At 37.9% G+C, this 12,052-nt stretch overlaps 3 protein-coding genes and 1 non-coding gene across 5 annotated transcripts; 2 read left to right on the plus strand and 2 right to left on the minus strand.

Annotated features, from left to right (window-relative positions):
* Nucleotides 1-1,251: 1,251 nt before the first annotated feature.
* LOC114746238 (probable aldo-keto reductase 1) lies at nucleotides 1,252-3,898 on the plus strand. The gene is made up of 7 exons (XM_028934464.1): nucleotides 1,252-1,377; nucleotides 1,447-1,614; nucleotides 1,973-2,182; nucleotides 2,280-2,452; nucleotides 2,653-2,749; nucleotides 3,042-3,195; nucleotides 3,393-3,898. Exons 1-7 carry the CDS (start codon nucleotides 1,327-1,329, stop codon nucleotides 3,584-3,586), a joined length of 1,047 nt encoding a protein of 348 aa, XP_028790297.1. The 5' UTR covers nucleotides 1,252-1,326; the 3' UTR covers nucleotides 3,587-3,898.
* Nucleotides 3,899-4,259: 361 nt separating this feature from the next.
* TRNAG-GCC (transfer RNA glycine (anticodon GCC)) lies at nucleotides 4,260-4,330 on the plus strand. The gene has a single exon. It is a non-coding gene; the product is annotated as a tRNA-Gly (tRNA).
* Nucleotides 4,331-5,061: 731 nt separating this feature from the next.
* Nucleotides 5,062-8,214, minus strand: LOC114746239 (PITH domain-containing protein At3g04780). Of its 2 annotated transcripts, XM_028934466.1 has the most exons (9): nucleotides 8,072-8,214; nucleotides 7,806-7,892; nucleotides 7,369-7,492; nucleotides 6,639-6,687; nucleotides 6,493-6,550; nucleotides 6,338-6,384; nucleotides 6,170-6,247; nucleotides 5,395-5,481; nucleotides 5,062-5,354 (listed from the first exon to the last, which is right to left on the minus strand). In XM_028934466.1, exons 1-8 carry the CDS (start codon nucleotides 8,108-8,110, stop codon nucleotides 5,433-5,435), a joined length of 531 nt encoding a protein of 176 aa, XP_028790299.1. In that variant the 5' UTR covers nucleotides 8,111-8,214; the 3' UTR covers nucleotides 5,062-5,354; nucleotides 5,395-5,432. The 2 variants fall into 2 exon arrangements, with proteins under 2 accessions (XP_028790299.1, XP_028790298.1); XM_028934465.1 differs by having other exon boundaries at nucleotides 5,062-5,481.
* Nucleotides 8,215-9,548: 1,334 nt separating this feature from the next.
* On the minus strand, nucleotides 9,549-11,279 carry LOC114746292 (uncharacterized). The gene is made up of 6 exons (XM_028934521.1): nucleotides 11,122-11,279; nucleotides 10,858-11,019; nucleotides 10,685-10,765; nucleotides 10,446-10,571; nucleotides 10,265-10,348; nucleotides 9,549-9,842 (listed from the first exon to the last, which is right to left on the minus strand). Exons 1-6 carry the CDS (start codon nucleotides 11,210-11,212, stop codon nucleotides 9,766-9,768), a joined length of 621 nt encoding a protein of 206 aa, XP_028790354.1. The 5' UTR covers nucleotides 11,213-11,279; the 3' UTR covers nucleotides 9,549-9,765.
* Between the last annotated feature and the right edge of the window lie 773 nt (nucleotides 11,280-12,052).

Here is a 12,052-nt window from a genome sequence, read left to right on the forward strand (position 1 = left end):
CACGTAAAATTTTGGATTGATTAAAAAAAAGCTCTTTGGAAACTGAAAACTTACTCCAGTTAATTTTGGACAGAGTAATGATTAAAGAGATGTTTAGATAGAAACCAAAACATGATTTTAAAAGTGTTTTTACGGTTTATGAAGTAAATATATAAAGGAGTTTGTCTGGTTTTGCAGAAAAATACTTTTTAGAAGCACTTTTGAGGATTGCAAAACATCCCCTAAATATTACATAGATTTGCAAATATATCAAAAATAGACTATTGTGATAACAAGTAAAATTAAATGACTTGATGATCAAAACTATAAACAAAAAATTATTGTGCTGGTAAAAAAAAAAGCAGAAAAATTATTGACATGACTACGTGGGACTATGTGATCTAGTTTGTAGGGCAAAGTCTTTCTTTCTTTTTTTTTTTTTTTAATGATTTCGTGATGGTATGTAACAGTGACTTTCCTTTATTTATCTATTTGTTGAGATAGAAAACTTATTTCTTAGTGTTGGTTGAAATTTAAGGGCGGCCGCGGCGGCTACCGTGAATGCCACTGCTCATGGACGTCGTCTTAAGAGCAATCCATGTCGAACTCATGTATTTATTCAAATAGTCATATGAAACTCTACAACCATTAAAATAGTGGTAAAAGACTTGTAAATATTTCTTGTCATACTAGATAGTTTGAGAAAGCAGTTTTAGAAAGCAATCCACAATGCTCTCATTCTTAATCTGAATTAGAATAACTGAAATTATTAAAATATTATTAATAAAAAAGATATCAGGATCAATTCTAACGGAGAAGTGGATACAATGATAAAACAAGAAAAAAGCCGCCACTAATCAGGAAACCTTAAGAGCCATATATTAAGTTTTTTTTTTCAGATGCTCCCTCAATCAGCTATCAAAACTTAACCCATCACCAAACTTAAGAAATGACTAAAAAGAACTGAATCTAAAATCTTATCTGAATTAAACTTAACTGATTAACTAAACTAACTAAACGTGTCACATTCAGAATATTTTAATTTAAAAAATATAATATAATATTAAAATTTCTTACACGTCGCTTGTGACTTTCCTTGCCTGACATTTTCAGTAACTTAACTGACTGACTAAACGTGTCACACTTAGAATATTTTAATTAAAAAAGTATAATATAATATTAAAATTTCTTACGCGTCGCTTGTGACTTTCCTTGCCTTACATTTTCAGTGACGATTGGCAATTGACAATGGATCACTGCACCAAACACCACATATTTCAGCCGTGCTATATACATCGCCTCTGCATCCACACGGTGATACTGAATATCTGAAATCCATTCTCCAAAATGGCCGCGCCTCACATGTCTCGCGTTAAGCTCGGAACCCTAGGCTTTGAGTTATCCGCTACAATTGCTTCTGTTACTACTTTCTGTGTATGATGCTGGATAAGCATGCCCTCTTTTCAGGTTTCCAAGTTAGGATTTGGCTGTTTGCGCCTTTCCGGAGTCTATAACGCTCCTGTCCCTGAAGAGGTCGGAATATCCATTATCAAGTACGCATTCAGTAAAGGGATTACGTTCTTTGATACATCCGACTTTTATGGAGCCAATACCAACGAGATTTTGGTCGGAAAGGTGAATATGATCTATCTTCACGGCTATTTCTCTGTTGATTCCTATGTTTTGCTTGTTCACGGAAGAATTTTGGCTCTGATAGAGCCTGTGCCCTTAAAAAACGAGTCATTTTGTTTTTTTTTTTTTTCCGAACGAAGATTTGGAAAGCTTGATTAGCAGCTCAATGTTCTTGCAGTTGAAATTTCTCCCCATTGTTAGAGCAAAAAAAAGGATATTTCTGCATATTGTTCAACGAAAATTTCTCCTTAACTGTTTTTGCACGTCAAAGTAACTAAACTTGTAAAAACATATCTCATTTTAATGTATCACTTTTAAACTTTTTACATATTCTATTGGTTCCCCGGCATGATATGAGCAGGCCATAGAAGAGTTACCTAGAGAAAAAATCCAGCTGGCAACGAAGTTTGGTGTTAAGGCAGATTCAGATTTCTTCGCTGATATTGAGGTCGTAGGTACACCGGAATACGTGCGTTCATGTTGTGAAGGCAGCTTGAGACGGCTTGGTGTGGAATACATTGATCTCTATTACCAGCATAGGGTGGACAAGTCAGTGCCAATAGAAGATACGGTCAGCGATTTCTTCCTCTACAATAATACCCTGTAATATGGCGTACGTGTTACAGCAGTATACATTAATCATGAGTACTTTGTTGCAACATGTATAGGTGGGTGAACTTAAGAAATTGGTGGAAGAAGGAAAAGTCAAATATATTGGATTATCTGAAGCTAGTCCAGACACAATTAGGAGAGCGCATGCGGTTCATCCCATAACAGCTGTGCAAATAGAGTGGTCCCTCTGGACTCGTGATGTTGAAGAGGGCATAGTTCCTCTCTGTAGGTTAGCTCTCCGCTTTCTATCTAGCTTTTTAAATCACAACCCGAAGAATTCATTACAGTATACTAGCTTAAAGAAAAGGATTAAAAGGTAAAAACCAAACAAATAACCAAAACTTAGTCGATGCTGTCTGTGCATGTTTGTCTTCCGAATCAGTGACTCTGGTCATGTGAGTTCACTTTCTTGATGGATTTCTGCTGTAGAGAGCTCGGCATTGGAATAGTGCCATATAGCCCTCTTGGTCGTGGCTTTTTTGGTGGTCGAGGAGTTGTGGAAACTGTGCCTGCACGTGGCTCCTTGGTACAGAATACAACGATCTTTCACGTTTATTTTTGAATCCTCGGTTTGAAACATTAGTTAAGCATGCTTGTTTCCCCTTTAATATTTTATTTTTATAAAATACTTTCCTTATTACATTACAATATCCTTTTGTTTGGTTAAAATGGCCAGTACTCTTCTTTACAGAACGTTAGTACAGTGCAGGGTAATAACCCGCACTGTTTACCCACTATAGCATAATTAAAAATTGAGAGGGCAAAACAACTTTTTTATGTAAGAGCCACGGTTATCTGATGGCTGTTTCACATGTTAGAGTTCATATCCCCGATTCCAAGCAGAGAATTTGGAGAAGAACAAGAAAATATATGATCGGGTGGAAAGCATTGCGAAGAAGCATCAGTGCACTCCTGCTCAGTTAGCATTGGCATGGGTACTCCAACAAGGCAATGACGTTGTGCCTATCCCTGGTGAGCGGCTGGCTTCCTATATTCCCATCAAAACTCACTGCTCTGAATCTGAGGATTAACGCTTGTAGTTCAGATTCATTGCCGCGTCATGTTCTGTTTATGTCAAAACGACATTATCTTTATATTTGTCCATCTCTTTTGTCGCAGGGGTATATATATTTTTTATTAGCTGACAGGAATTTTCTGGACCTTTGCAGGAACAACGAAGATTAAGAACCTAGATCAAAATTTGGATGCACTGTCATTGAAACTTTCAAATGGGGACCTCAAAGAAATTTCTGAGACAGTTCCCATTGATGAAGTGGCAGGTGATCGGTACTTTAAGAGCAGGGACCAATTCAGCTGGAGATTTGCTAACACGCCCCCAAAAGATTCCAAGGCCTCAATATGAGCGGAGAATGCGGTAATTTGTGTTACGAAGGCTGCTGTAACGGCAATATCAATTTGATTTTACTATGAACGCAGCCTCCGGAACCCAGGCATAGCATATGATAGATAGAAGCATGGGCCAGACGCTTCGAGAATTGAGTATTCAAATTGACGACCGAGGTTGTTCTTGGCAATAGTCCCACAATCACGAATTATACTTTTGTACTATAAAAAATTGGGATTTCACTGCGCATGCTCACACGAATATTTGCTTTCCTTAGAAACAGATTTGATAAGAAGGAATTAGTTATCAATGACATCTCAGTGTTTCATAGTTCTCATATTTCAACCTGACCGACAATGAAAGCGCACGCAAGAAGAAGGGACACACTAATGTTTTTAGGTGGTCGGGCTTGCAGAGGGATGGCTTAACTCGCGATGGCGGGAGTGGAGAAGACGAACTTCTGGTTTAGTTGGGGGCGACAGGACTACGGATTAAAGACGAACTTGGGCGGAGCAATTAGGGGCATCCGCATCTCATTGGAGTATTAATTTTTATCCTCGAAAAAAACCGAACAATATAAAATATAAAAAGGAGCACTCTCTATCTCATTTCCCACAAGGCCCCAGCTGCGACGTTGGCGGAGTGAGAATTAAGAGATGAGAATTTTGAACGCAACACAGGCAAATGAACGGCACCAGTGGTCTAGTGGTAGAATAGTACCCTGCCACGGTACAGACCCGGGTTCGATTCCCGGCTGGTGCATCGTTTTGTTTCATTTTGATTTTTCACTGCCAAGATTAGAAAATGAGCTTTGAATGGCCTCGAGCTCGTAAGGGTGACATCTGGATGGCTTGATGGAGTGGAGCAGAAGTTGAGAAGCCATGGGCCTTTTACCGAAAGGTCAGATCCAAATGATTCCAACATGTTAGCGATCCAAATCTTCTCTTCTGCTGCTGATCGAAATTTTACTTTTAGATCCCGTCTGATGCAAAACATTAAAAATAACAAATACAGATTAAAATTATAATTATAAAATTATTTAAAAAAATATTTACAATGAGTAATTTCTTGTAATATGAAATTAAACAAACTCATAAAGATAAGATTGGATAATACCATCCCCTAATAACATTCTCTAATCCCATGTAACAATCTCTACATTGTCTTGATAGATTTTTTCCAATCTTAATTTCAATTCCCACCTCTCATTTTCAATCTCCTGAAAATGCTGCTCCCTCTTAAGGTCATTAAATCCAATGATCAGTGTGTCATATTCGAAGAAAACCGTTCATCAAAAACATCAACGTAGTTAGATACTTGAAAGTTATTACTGATCCCAAAAGATGAAGTTCGTATTCATAAGCAGGTGGCAGATTGGCTTTGTTATGCATGATAACGCCGCAACGGCTGAGCCTCATGCGGACATTGGGTATAGACCTGAAGCCAGGGGCGAACGAATGCAGATCGAAGTCGAAACCCCATGTTGACAAATGATATCGTAAATCGTAAGCCTAGATCAAAATCCAGTCTAACCTTTGCAGCTGAGGTCCTTTCAAGTTAAGCTATCCAAGAAAACGCCTAACTGAATTATGTTTCCAGGCACTTCCCACATTAATTTAAAAAAAAAAAAAGGAAAAAGAAAAATAATTGTATCTTTGAACAGCTCAATATTCCCTCCTACCGCCAACGTTAACCAGGTTAATGTGCGTCAGCCTGATGTGAAATCAGATACAACTTAAAAGTCATTAAATATAATGCAGGGGGCAGCATAAAACACTTCCAATAAAAAATTCTCGCGGCAGAAATGCAAGTAATGGACATAAGTCGATTCATCCATCAATTTTCAAATGTCTCCGGTTCATGATCAGTGATCCTCAATCTTCTTCAACCCCTTCATGTCCGTTGTCTCTACCCTGCATTACAATTCAAGATTCAGAAATACGTGCCATTTCGTAATAGGCAACACCTTAAACAAGAAATTACAAAAGTAAATTTATGAAACTGCTACTCACTGCCCCAAGGTGGGGAATGAGGACGACTCACTTACTCAGCACTCACTGAGACCACACTAACACCTCATCATCTTAGGGGCAATACTTTGAGACACAAGATTTAAATGTTTTATTAAATAAAACTTCAGCAACCATATAACCTCCGTGATATATTCTTCTGAGAAGAAGGTGCACGAAAATTCATGTAAACAAGGTTGAATGGAACTTGTCTCTTGTTTACATCCTTCAGGCTGTTCACAAATTTCCAATCTCACTGGATGTGCGTTGTCACTTATAACTGGCTAATTCATTCACTTACAAGAAAACCAAAAAAGTTGCCAACACTCCAACAGAAAGGCATTGAAGCAGGCATACAGAAAATGGCCAGATCAATTAACTATCCGGCTCATGTAAAATGGTGTTTCTTTCTTCAGTTAGACCCCAACTCAAAATAATTTCATAAACAATCAGACATCCCTGAAGAAATCTCCGAGTGTACCATACAACTTTAGTTAGGACGAATAAAGAAATGACAGCTCATCAGGGATTGGTCATAATAGCAGCATATTCATAGCAAAGTGAGGCGGTCAAGAGGTGTTTTAAAACTTACGTTGTGCCATACAGTACAATCTTTTGAATCTTAGTGATCTCGGAACCCTGTTGATTGTCCTCAATAAAAATTGTCAAGCTGTTCGATCAATGAAGATCAGTCAGCTGCTAATTAAATATTTGAATGATAAAAGGAAGAAACCCATTAAAGTTAAGGAAATCAACATACCTACGAACATTTTGGAATTTGACATACTTTAGAATTACAGGTTTTCCCTGTCAAAGTTCAACTTGATCATTCACAGCATAAAATTCACAAGCATTCTGGTAAAATATATCTGTAAATAACAGTAGATACCCTACATAGAGTTATTGACTACTGACCAGAAGGTTGTCTGGAGATAAAACTGCTACATCACTAGGAGGGAAGTCATTGACATTACTGTCATTTGTATATATAGTCAGCAAGTAGTTGAGACAAGGGACGCAAATAATATAATAAACAGATACATTTTAAACACAGATTATACCTAAATCCCATGTGTTCCTTGTTGGAAAACAACTTCACAGTCTTTGGACCTGAAAGAGAACTGGTATTAGAGTCCTACTGTAATCATTGTCAACAGGAAACGTGTGCAGTAGTGATACATGGAGATCATATATTCCAACCTAATCGTTGCTTTATTTAAAATATTCCGCTGAACTAATTAGCATCTGAAATAGGTAAGTTGTCCGACAACAGTCAACATTCACCAGTTCAATTTACTGTTACTGCCTTACCCCTCTTTTCTTAGCAAGATCAAATCACCACAAAAACAATGAAAGAAAGACAGAAAGAAAGAAAAGAGATACATGGCTAAGAGAAAACAACAAAAGAAGCTGTGCCTAGATACAAGCAGCTGGGTTTGACAAACACTATCTCTTACTGTTATATTTTCTACAAAACACAATAGACTAAGTCTGATATAAGCATCTTCTGTTTCTCTTATGACCGTCGAGTTTCATTAAGACAACACAGGAAATATAGAAGATTTCCAAAAAGTGAATCAGTGAAATTTCACAGGGATGATCACATTTGATATAATAGTGTGCAAGCCAAGAATGCCGGAAAGAACTCCAGGGACAGAGAAAGGGCATTATGGGAAAAATCATAAGTAAAAGGGAAAGGGGGAAGACATATTAGTGAGAAGAGCACGGTTTAATCGATGCCCAGATTTATGCAATGCAAGGGATAAACTTAGAAAGTGTTGTAGCGAATACCTTCCTCTTCAGGTCCTTTGATAACAACGGAATAGAGTTTTACAACTTGCGTAAAAGGAATATATAGCAAAAGCTGCTCGTCCGCATCACTCTCCAAATGCAAGCTCTCATCTTCTCTGTAACCCTATTCACTAAACAATTAAAACTAAAGGGGGAAAAAAGCTAAAGCCAAAAAAAAAAAAAAACGAAAAAAGTCATCAAGGGTGGAACGCTAATTGCAACATGGAAAAATATCCCTCTAACCGATCAAGGGAAAAAAAAAGAGTTTGAAAAACGCAACACTTGTGCTCCCACGGCTCGGTAAGAACAGGAGATTAAAATATAAAACTCATGTACAACTTGTTTTTATGATTCTTCCCGCACAAAAAGGAATTTTGTCAAATTGAATGACGAAATTTCACAATAAGTAAGATAAACCATAATTCGAGTGAAAATACCTGTTTGAGAGAATTGGGAAGAGGGTGACTAGAGCTCTGATTGAGGCATTCTACCCCAGACCAGTCTATGAAGTCTAACAGATCAACCTGATCAAGAAATATAACCAAGTGTCAAAACTTTCCAGCCTTATGTCTGCTGATTGACGGCAGCAAACCGAAACAAAAAAGAATTGTTAATCTGAGTTTGAAGAAATTTTATTTGCAAAAGGAAAAAGAGAAGTACAAGATTTGCACAGGCAAGCAGGAATAACAAGAAACGATCTTACTTGGTTCTTGTGAATCGCACTAGCTGATTCTGCAGACATGGCTGATCCGCCAGAGAAACAGCGAATCGAGAGACAACGGGAAAGGGATAGAAAAGGGCAAGACTAGTTCTGGGAAGCCTACGACGGAGAGAACAGAACAGCGAATAAACAGCAAGTTGCCACGGCTAAATGACGCCATGTCGAGGGAGCATGGCCCGAGAAGTTTCTATTTTTATTGGGCCGACAATGTTCTTTGTAATCGTTGGGTTTATGATAAAATTGCGGGCCTTGAAGTTAAATTATGAAGAGTCAAAAATTTTATAAGCGTCATATTGCCAGTGTTTCGAAATATGTTATTTGAATTGTACCAAACAAAAAAAAGGAATATGTTATTTGAAGTTGTCTGGCCAAAAAATTTTTTTATTTGAAGTGGTTCACATAATACAAAAAGCACTATTCAATAACTTAAATTATAATGATATTTTATGTTGTTTGACCAGAAAACCCTCGTAAATATTTCAATAATTATTGTAATTAATGAAGGGAGAAATTATACAAAAATAATCAACACTAAATCCACAATTATCTTGCTCCATAATAGTAAAGATTTTGGAACACATATAGTAGCATACGTTTGGAAAGCATGGTGATGTGATCTGCATATCTATTGTGATAATTGGACATCGGAATGGCACGGTGATTGAGACTGCGCCCTTGAATTTGTCTAGATATTTTTATTATTGTTATTTACCGGTAGAATTTCATGTGAATCTTGTTCAGAAGACCAAATTAACAAAGGGAAATAATTCATTACTTTTGGCTTCATAATCAAGTCACTATTGTTTTTTCAACATAATCAAGTCATTTTGTGAGCAAAAGGAGTTTTTTTTTTTTGGGGTTACACATAAGCATCTTCAAACCTTTGATTTGTTACTTTATAAGAAACTAGTTCTTTCTGTTAGAGCTAACTTTCGTTGGTTAAAAGGAGTTAACAATATTATAACAATCAAAGTTTTTTTGACAGTGCATTGACCCAAAAAAAAAAGACGACGAAGAGTATGATGGAAAAAACTAAAATCCCAATTAAATCGTGATTTTATCAAATTTCGTAATTGCTATTTTTGAGGCTTCATAACCCTTTTAGATCTCGAACGAGGTTGCCCTGACCACAGTTACGGGTATAAACAGGCATCAAATCCGCTGAAGATGCCTGTCATTATGACGCGGCGTTTTCATGATGTTTGGCTGCATCCAATCCAACAGAATTATCATGTTTTGCGATAAATAAAGCCATCTGAGTGTTACCTCTCAAGTTCTGTCTCAGCCGAAAAAAATGATTTTGTTTTAAATTTATTGTTGTTCCTCCTCAATTTCCAGAAGTGATTTGCATGGGACGCAAAGCATTGTGGAATGTGAGCCGAGTACAAGCAGAGAAGGAGAACAAGAGGAAGGAATAGTGGCAGGAGCAGAGAGCCAATGAAAGAAACGCAAGTAATATATATAGTGATAACACTAAGTAGGAAGAACACAGAGCTCATGGAAGGTGAAGCATGAACGTGGTAGTACGAGTGTACATGACGCAATGACTGCGCCGTGATTTTATTTCTATACATAATATACTTTCTATGTATTACACACACACACACAAACAAGCAAAAAGAAACAATGATGGAAAGAAGGCAATGAATGAAAAAGAGATAAAGGCCTAAGGCCTGCTAATTCCACATAGCCACGCCCGTGGACAGCAACAGTATCGCCATCCAGTGGAGCCTCCCCGCACGCTTTGAAGTTGCTGCAAACATCCAAACCAAACGTAAGCAAGTCTCTCTTTTTAAATTTCTTCTAATCATGAAAACGCATGTTGGTTGCTGCTTTAATTAACATGCTCGTGTCGTCTGGTGCCTTCCTGTTCTCTTATTTTGGATGGTGATGGGAGGTGGTTGTTAAACACGGGATAACTTTAACAATAACGCCCTTTGAAAATTTTGAAATACAGTGATGTGGGATGATTGACTTTCCACACACCCAAATGTTTTATCTTTGTCTAAATTATATTTTTGGTCAGTTTCATTCACACATGTTGAATATTTGGCTCCACTTCTTTAAATTTCCAGCGATCCAGGTGTTCTTAGATGGTGGATTCTGTGGGGTCATAATGAGTGATGTATAAACGAGAAGAGCAAGACAAGGTGGGATGTTGGTGTTGAATCTGACCTGGATTCGATTCACCACCACCGTCACTGGAAGTAGCATCGGCGACCTTGATTCCAAGCCTGGAACAGTCTGATCCAATAGTGCCTTGCCAATTAAAGTACCAACAAATTTTTTCGTCAGTTTACTGTTTATTTATAAGAAGCCCGGCAGATGAACAGAATAACAGTAACTGTGCGCTTACATGAGCTGTAACATGGGAAAACTGAAATATTGAGGAGGTTGGAGTAACCCGAATCGCATTCGCAAGAGTACGTATGTGTTCTGTTCCTCGTGCAACGACCCTCCCCACAGTAAGCCCAGTAGCAAGCTGTCATATATATATATGTGTATATATATTTGCTTAACAGATGTTTCCTTAAAGATAATAATGATAATAATAAGCATGAATGAGACGCAGTTGTGTTATGTTAAAATACTGACGATCAAAGGCAGAGAGGTTGTAGGGATAATCCCTGTCGGGGACTGGAGGTGGAGCTGACTGGCAACCGTAGTCCAGGCTACCTGCGCTTGTTCTTACTTAGTTTTAAGCCATGAATCTGAATAAATTCGAAACCTAAAAAGGCAGGTTGACGTTAATTAATCTGAAAATTTACATTCAGGAATGACGCATGGGAGAAAGTTGTTGGCGTAGGTGTAATTGTCATAATCTTTGGTTCGCTTCCAGCCAGAATCACATTCACAGATGAAGTTCAAGGGCAAACTTGTGTTCACCACACACTTTCCCTTCCCACACTCCACTTGATCGCAAACCTTCTCTGCAATATCCAAACAACTGATTAAGTAAAGCACTTCATAATTCAAATTGAGAGATAAGACAGTGAGAAAACAGGTAAACACACACACACAAAACTAGGCACCTAAAATATCATCCAGAGGACCCCCTTTCGCAGACATGGGTATCAACATGACAAGCACAGCTACAAAGCCCAACAACCTGGAGGACGCCATGATAGGGAGAGAGAGAGCCAAGGCAATTCAGCTGAGAGATGATCAGAGGAGGGTTTGTGTGTACGTTATATATTATGATGGTGGTCAATAAACGTAGAAAATACTGAATAAGGCTGATTTTTTTCTTAGACTTCAGAATATAATCAAAAGATAATGGCGGGTTGTTTGGGCTATATGAATTACTTGTTCCCTTAAATTTGCAATGAAAGCTCGTTTTGTTTATTGTAATCTTTAGTTTAGCTCACACCTCGCTGAGTCGTGTCCTTCTTCTCATTTAATAAGGGCATTATTAAATTTTTCAACACGGGGCCAACACAAAAACCGCTGAGCACGAGACAAACGCGGCTCTCTTGTGTATCTTGCATGTCAAAACTGGTTCGGTACGCTGTTGAATTTTTAACTTGAAGTTATATGGAATATAATCATGTTTCTAGAACTTCCATCTTGGCGACCACGGCCACAGAACATAACATAACAAACTCCTTGCTCCTTATCAAAGTTCTCTCTCTGCTGCGCCAAAATTGAGAGACTTTCAAGATGATGCCACCGGTCATCTAGAAGAGCGAAAAGTAGAAGAAACTGGGGTTTTTTTTCTATTAAAAAAAAAAAGGAAGAAGAAGAAGAATTCATTTGGGAGCCGGAACGAGTAAGGAGAAGGGAGTGAGGAAAATGACACCAGGTTAAAAACAAAAAGGAAAAAATAAAAGAGGACGTTAATTGGCAATATAATATGCAATGCCGTTGATCTGATAGGCTCTCTGAATAGAACCCCTTCTGATGATGTGGGAGCGTGTAACACTGCACAAATTCAAAAGCGAAACATTATACAACGGCACAGAG

Source organism: Neltuma alba, unplaced genomic scaffold (assembly GCF_004799145.2).
Source record: "Neltuma alba isolate B1F8T4 unplaced genomic scaffold, ASM479914v2 tig00004928_pilon, whole genome shotgun sequence".
Lineage (NCBI taxonomy): Eukaryota > Viridiplantae > Streptophyta > Magnoliopsida > Fabales > Fabaceae > Neltuma > Neltuma alba.

Excerpts from the sequence above, each read along its gene's own strand:
- LOC114746238 (XM_028934464.1), top strand. The coding sequence starts at position 1,327 with ATGGCCGCGCCTCACATGTCTCGCGTTAAGCTCGGAACCCTAGGCTTT. Across the intron at positions 1,615-1,972 it reads ACGAGATTTTGGTCGGAAAG|GCCATAGAAGAGTTACCTAG; the intron begins GTGAATATGATC and ends TGATATGAGCAG. Across the intron at positions 2,750-3,041 it reads TGCCTGCACGTGGCTCCTTG|AGTTCATATCCCCGATTCCA; the intron begins GTACAGAATACA and ends TTCACATGTTAG.
- LOC114746239 (XM_028934466.1), bottom strand. The coding sequence starts at position 8,110 with ATGTCTGCAGAATCAGCTAGTGCGATTCACAAGAACCAA. Across the intron at positions 7,893-8,071 it reads GTGCGATTCACAAGAACCAA|GTTGATCTGTTAGACTTCAT; the intron begins GTAAGATCGTTT and ends TTTCTTGATCAG. Across the intron at positions 6,688-7,368 it reads CAAAGGACCTGAAGAGGAAG|GTCCAAAGACTGTGAAGTTG; the intron begins GTATTCGCTACA and ends GTTCTCTTTCAG.
- LOC114746292 (XM_028934521.1), bottom strand. The coding sequence starts at position 11,212 with ATGGCGTCCTCCAGGTTGTTGGGCTTTGTAGCTGTGCTTGTCATGTTG. Across the intron at positions 11,020-11,121 it reads TCCTCTGGATGATATTTTAG|AGAAGGTTTGCGATCAAGTG; the intron begins GTGCCTAGTTTT and ends TGGATATTGCAG. Across the intron at positions 9,843-10,264 it reads TGGTGGTGAATCGAATCCAG|CAACTTCAAAGCGTGCGGGG; the intron begins GTCAGATTCAAC and ends GGATGTTTGCAG.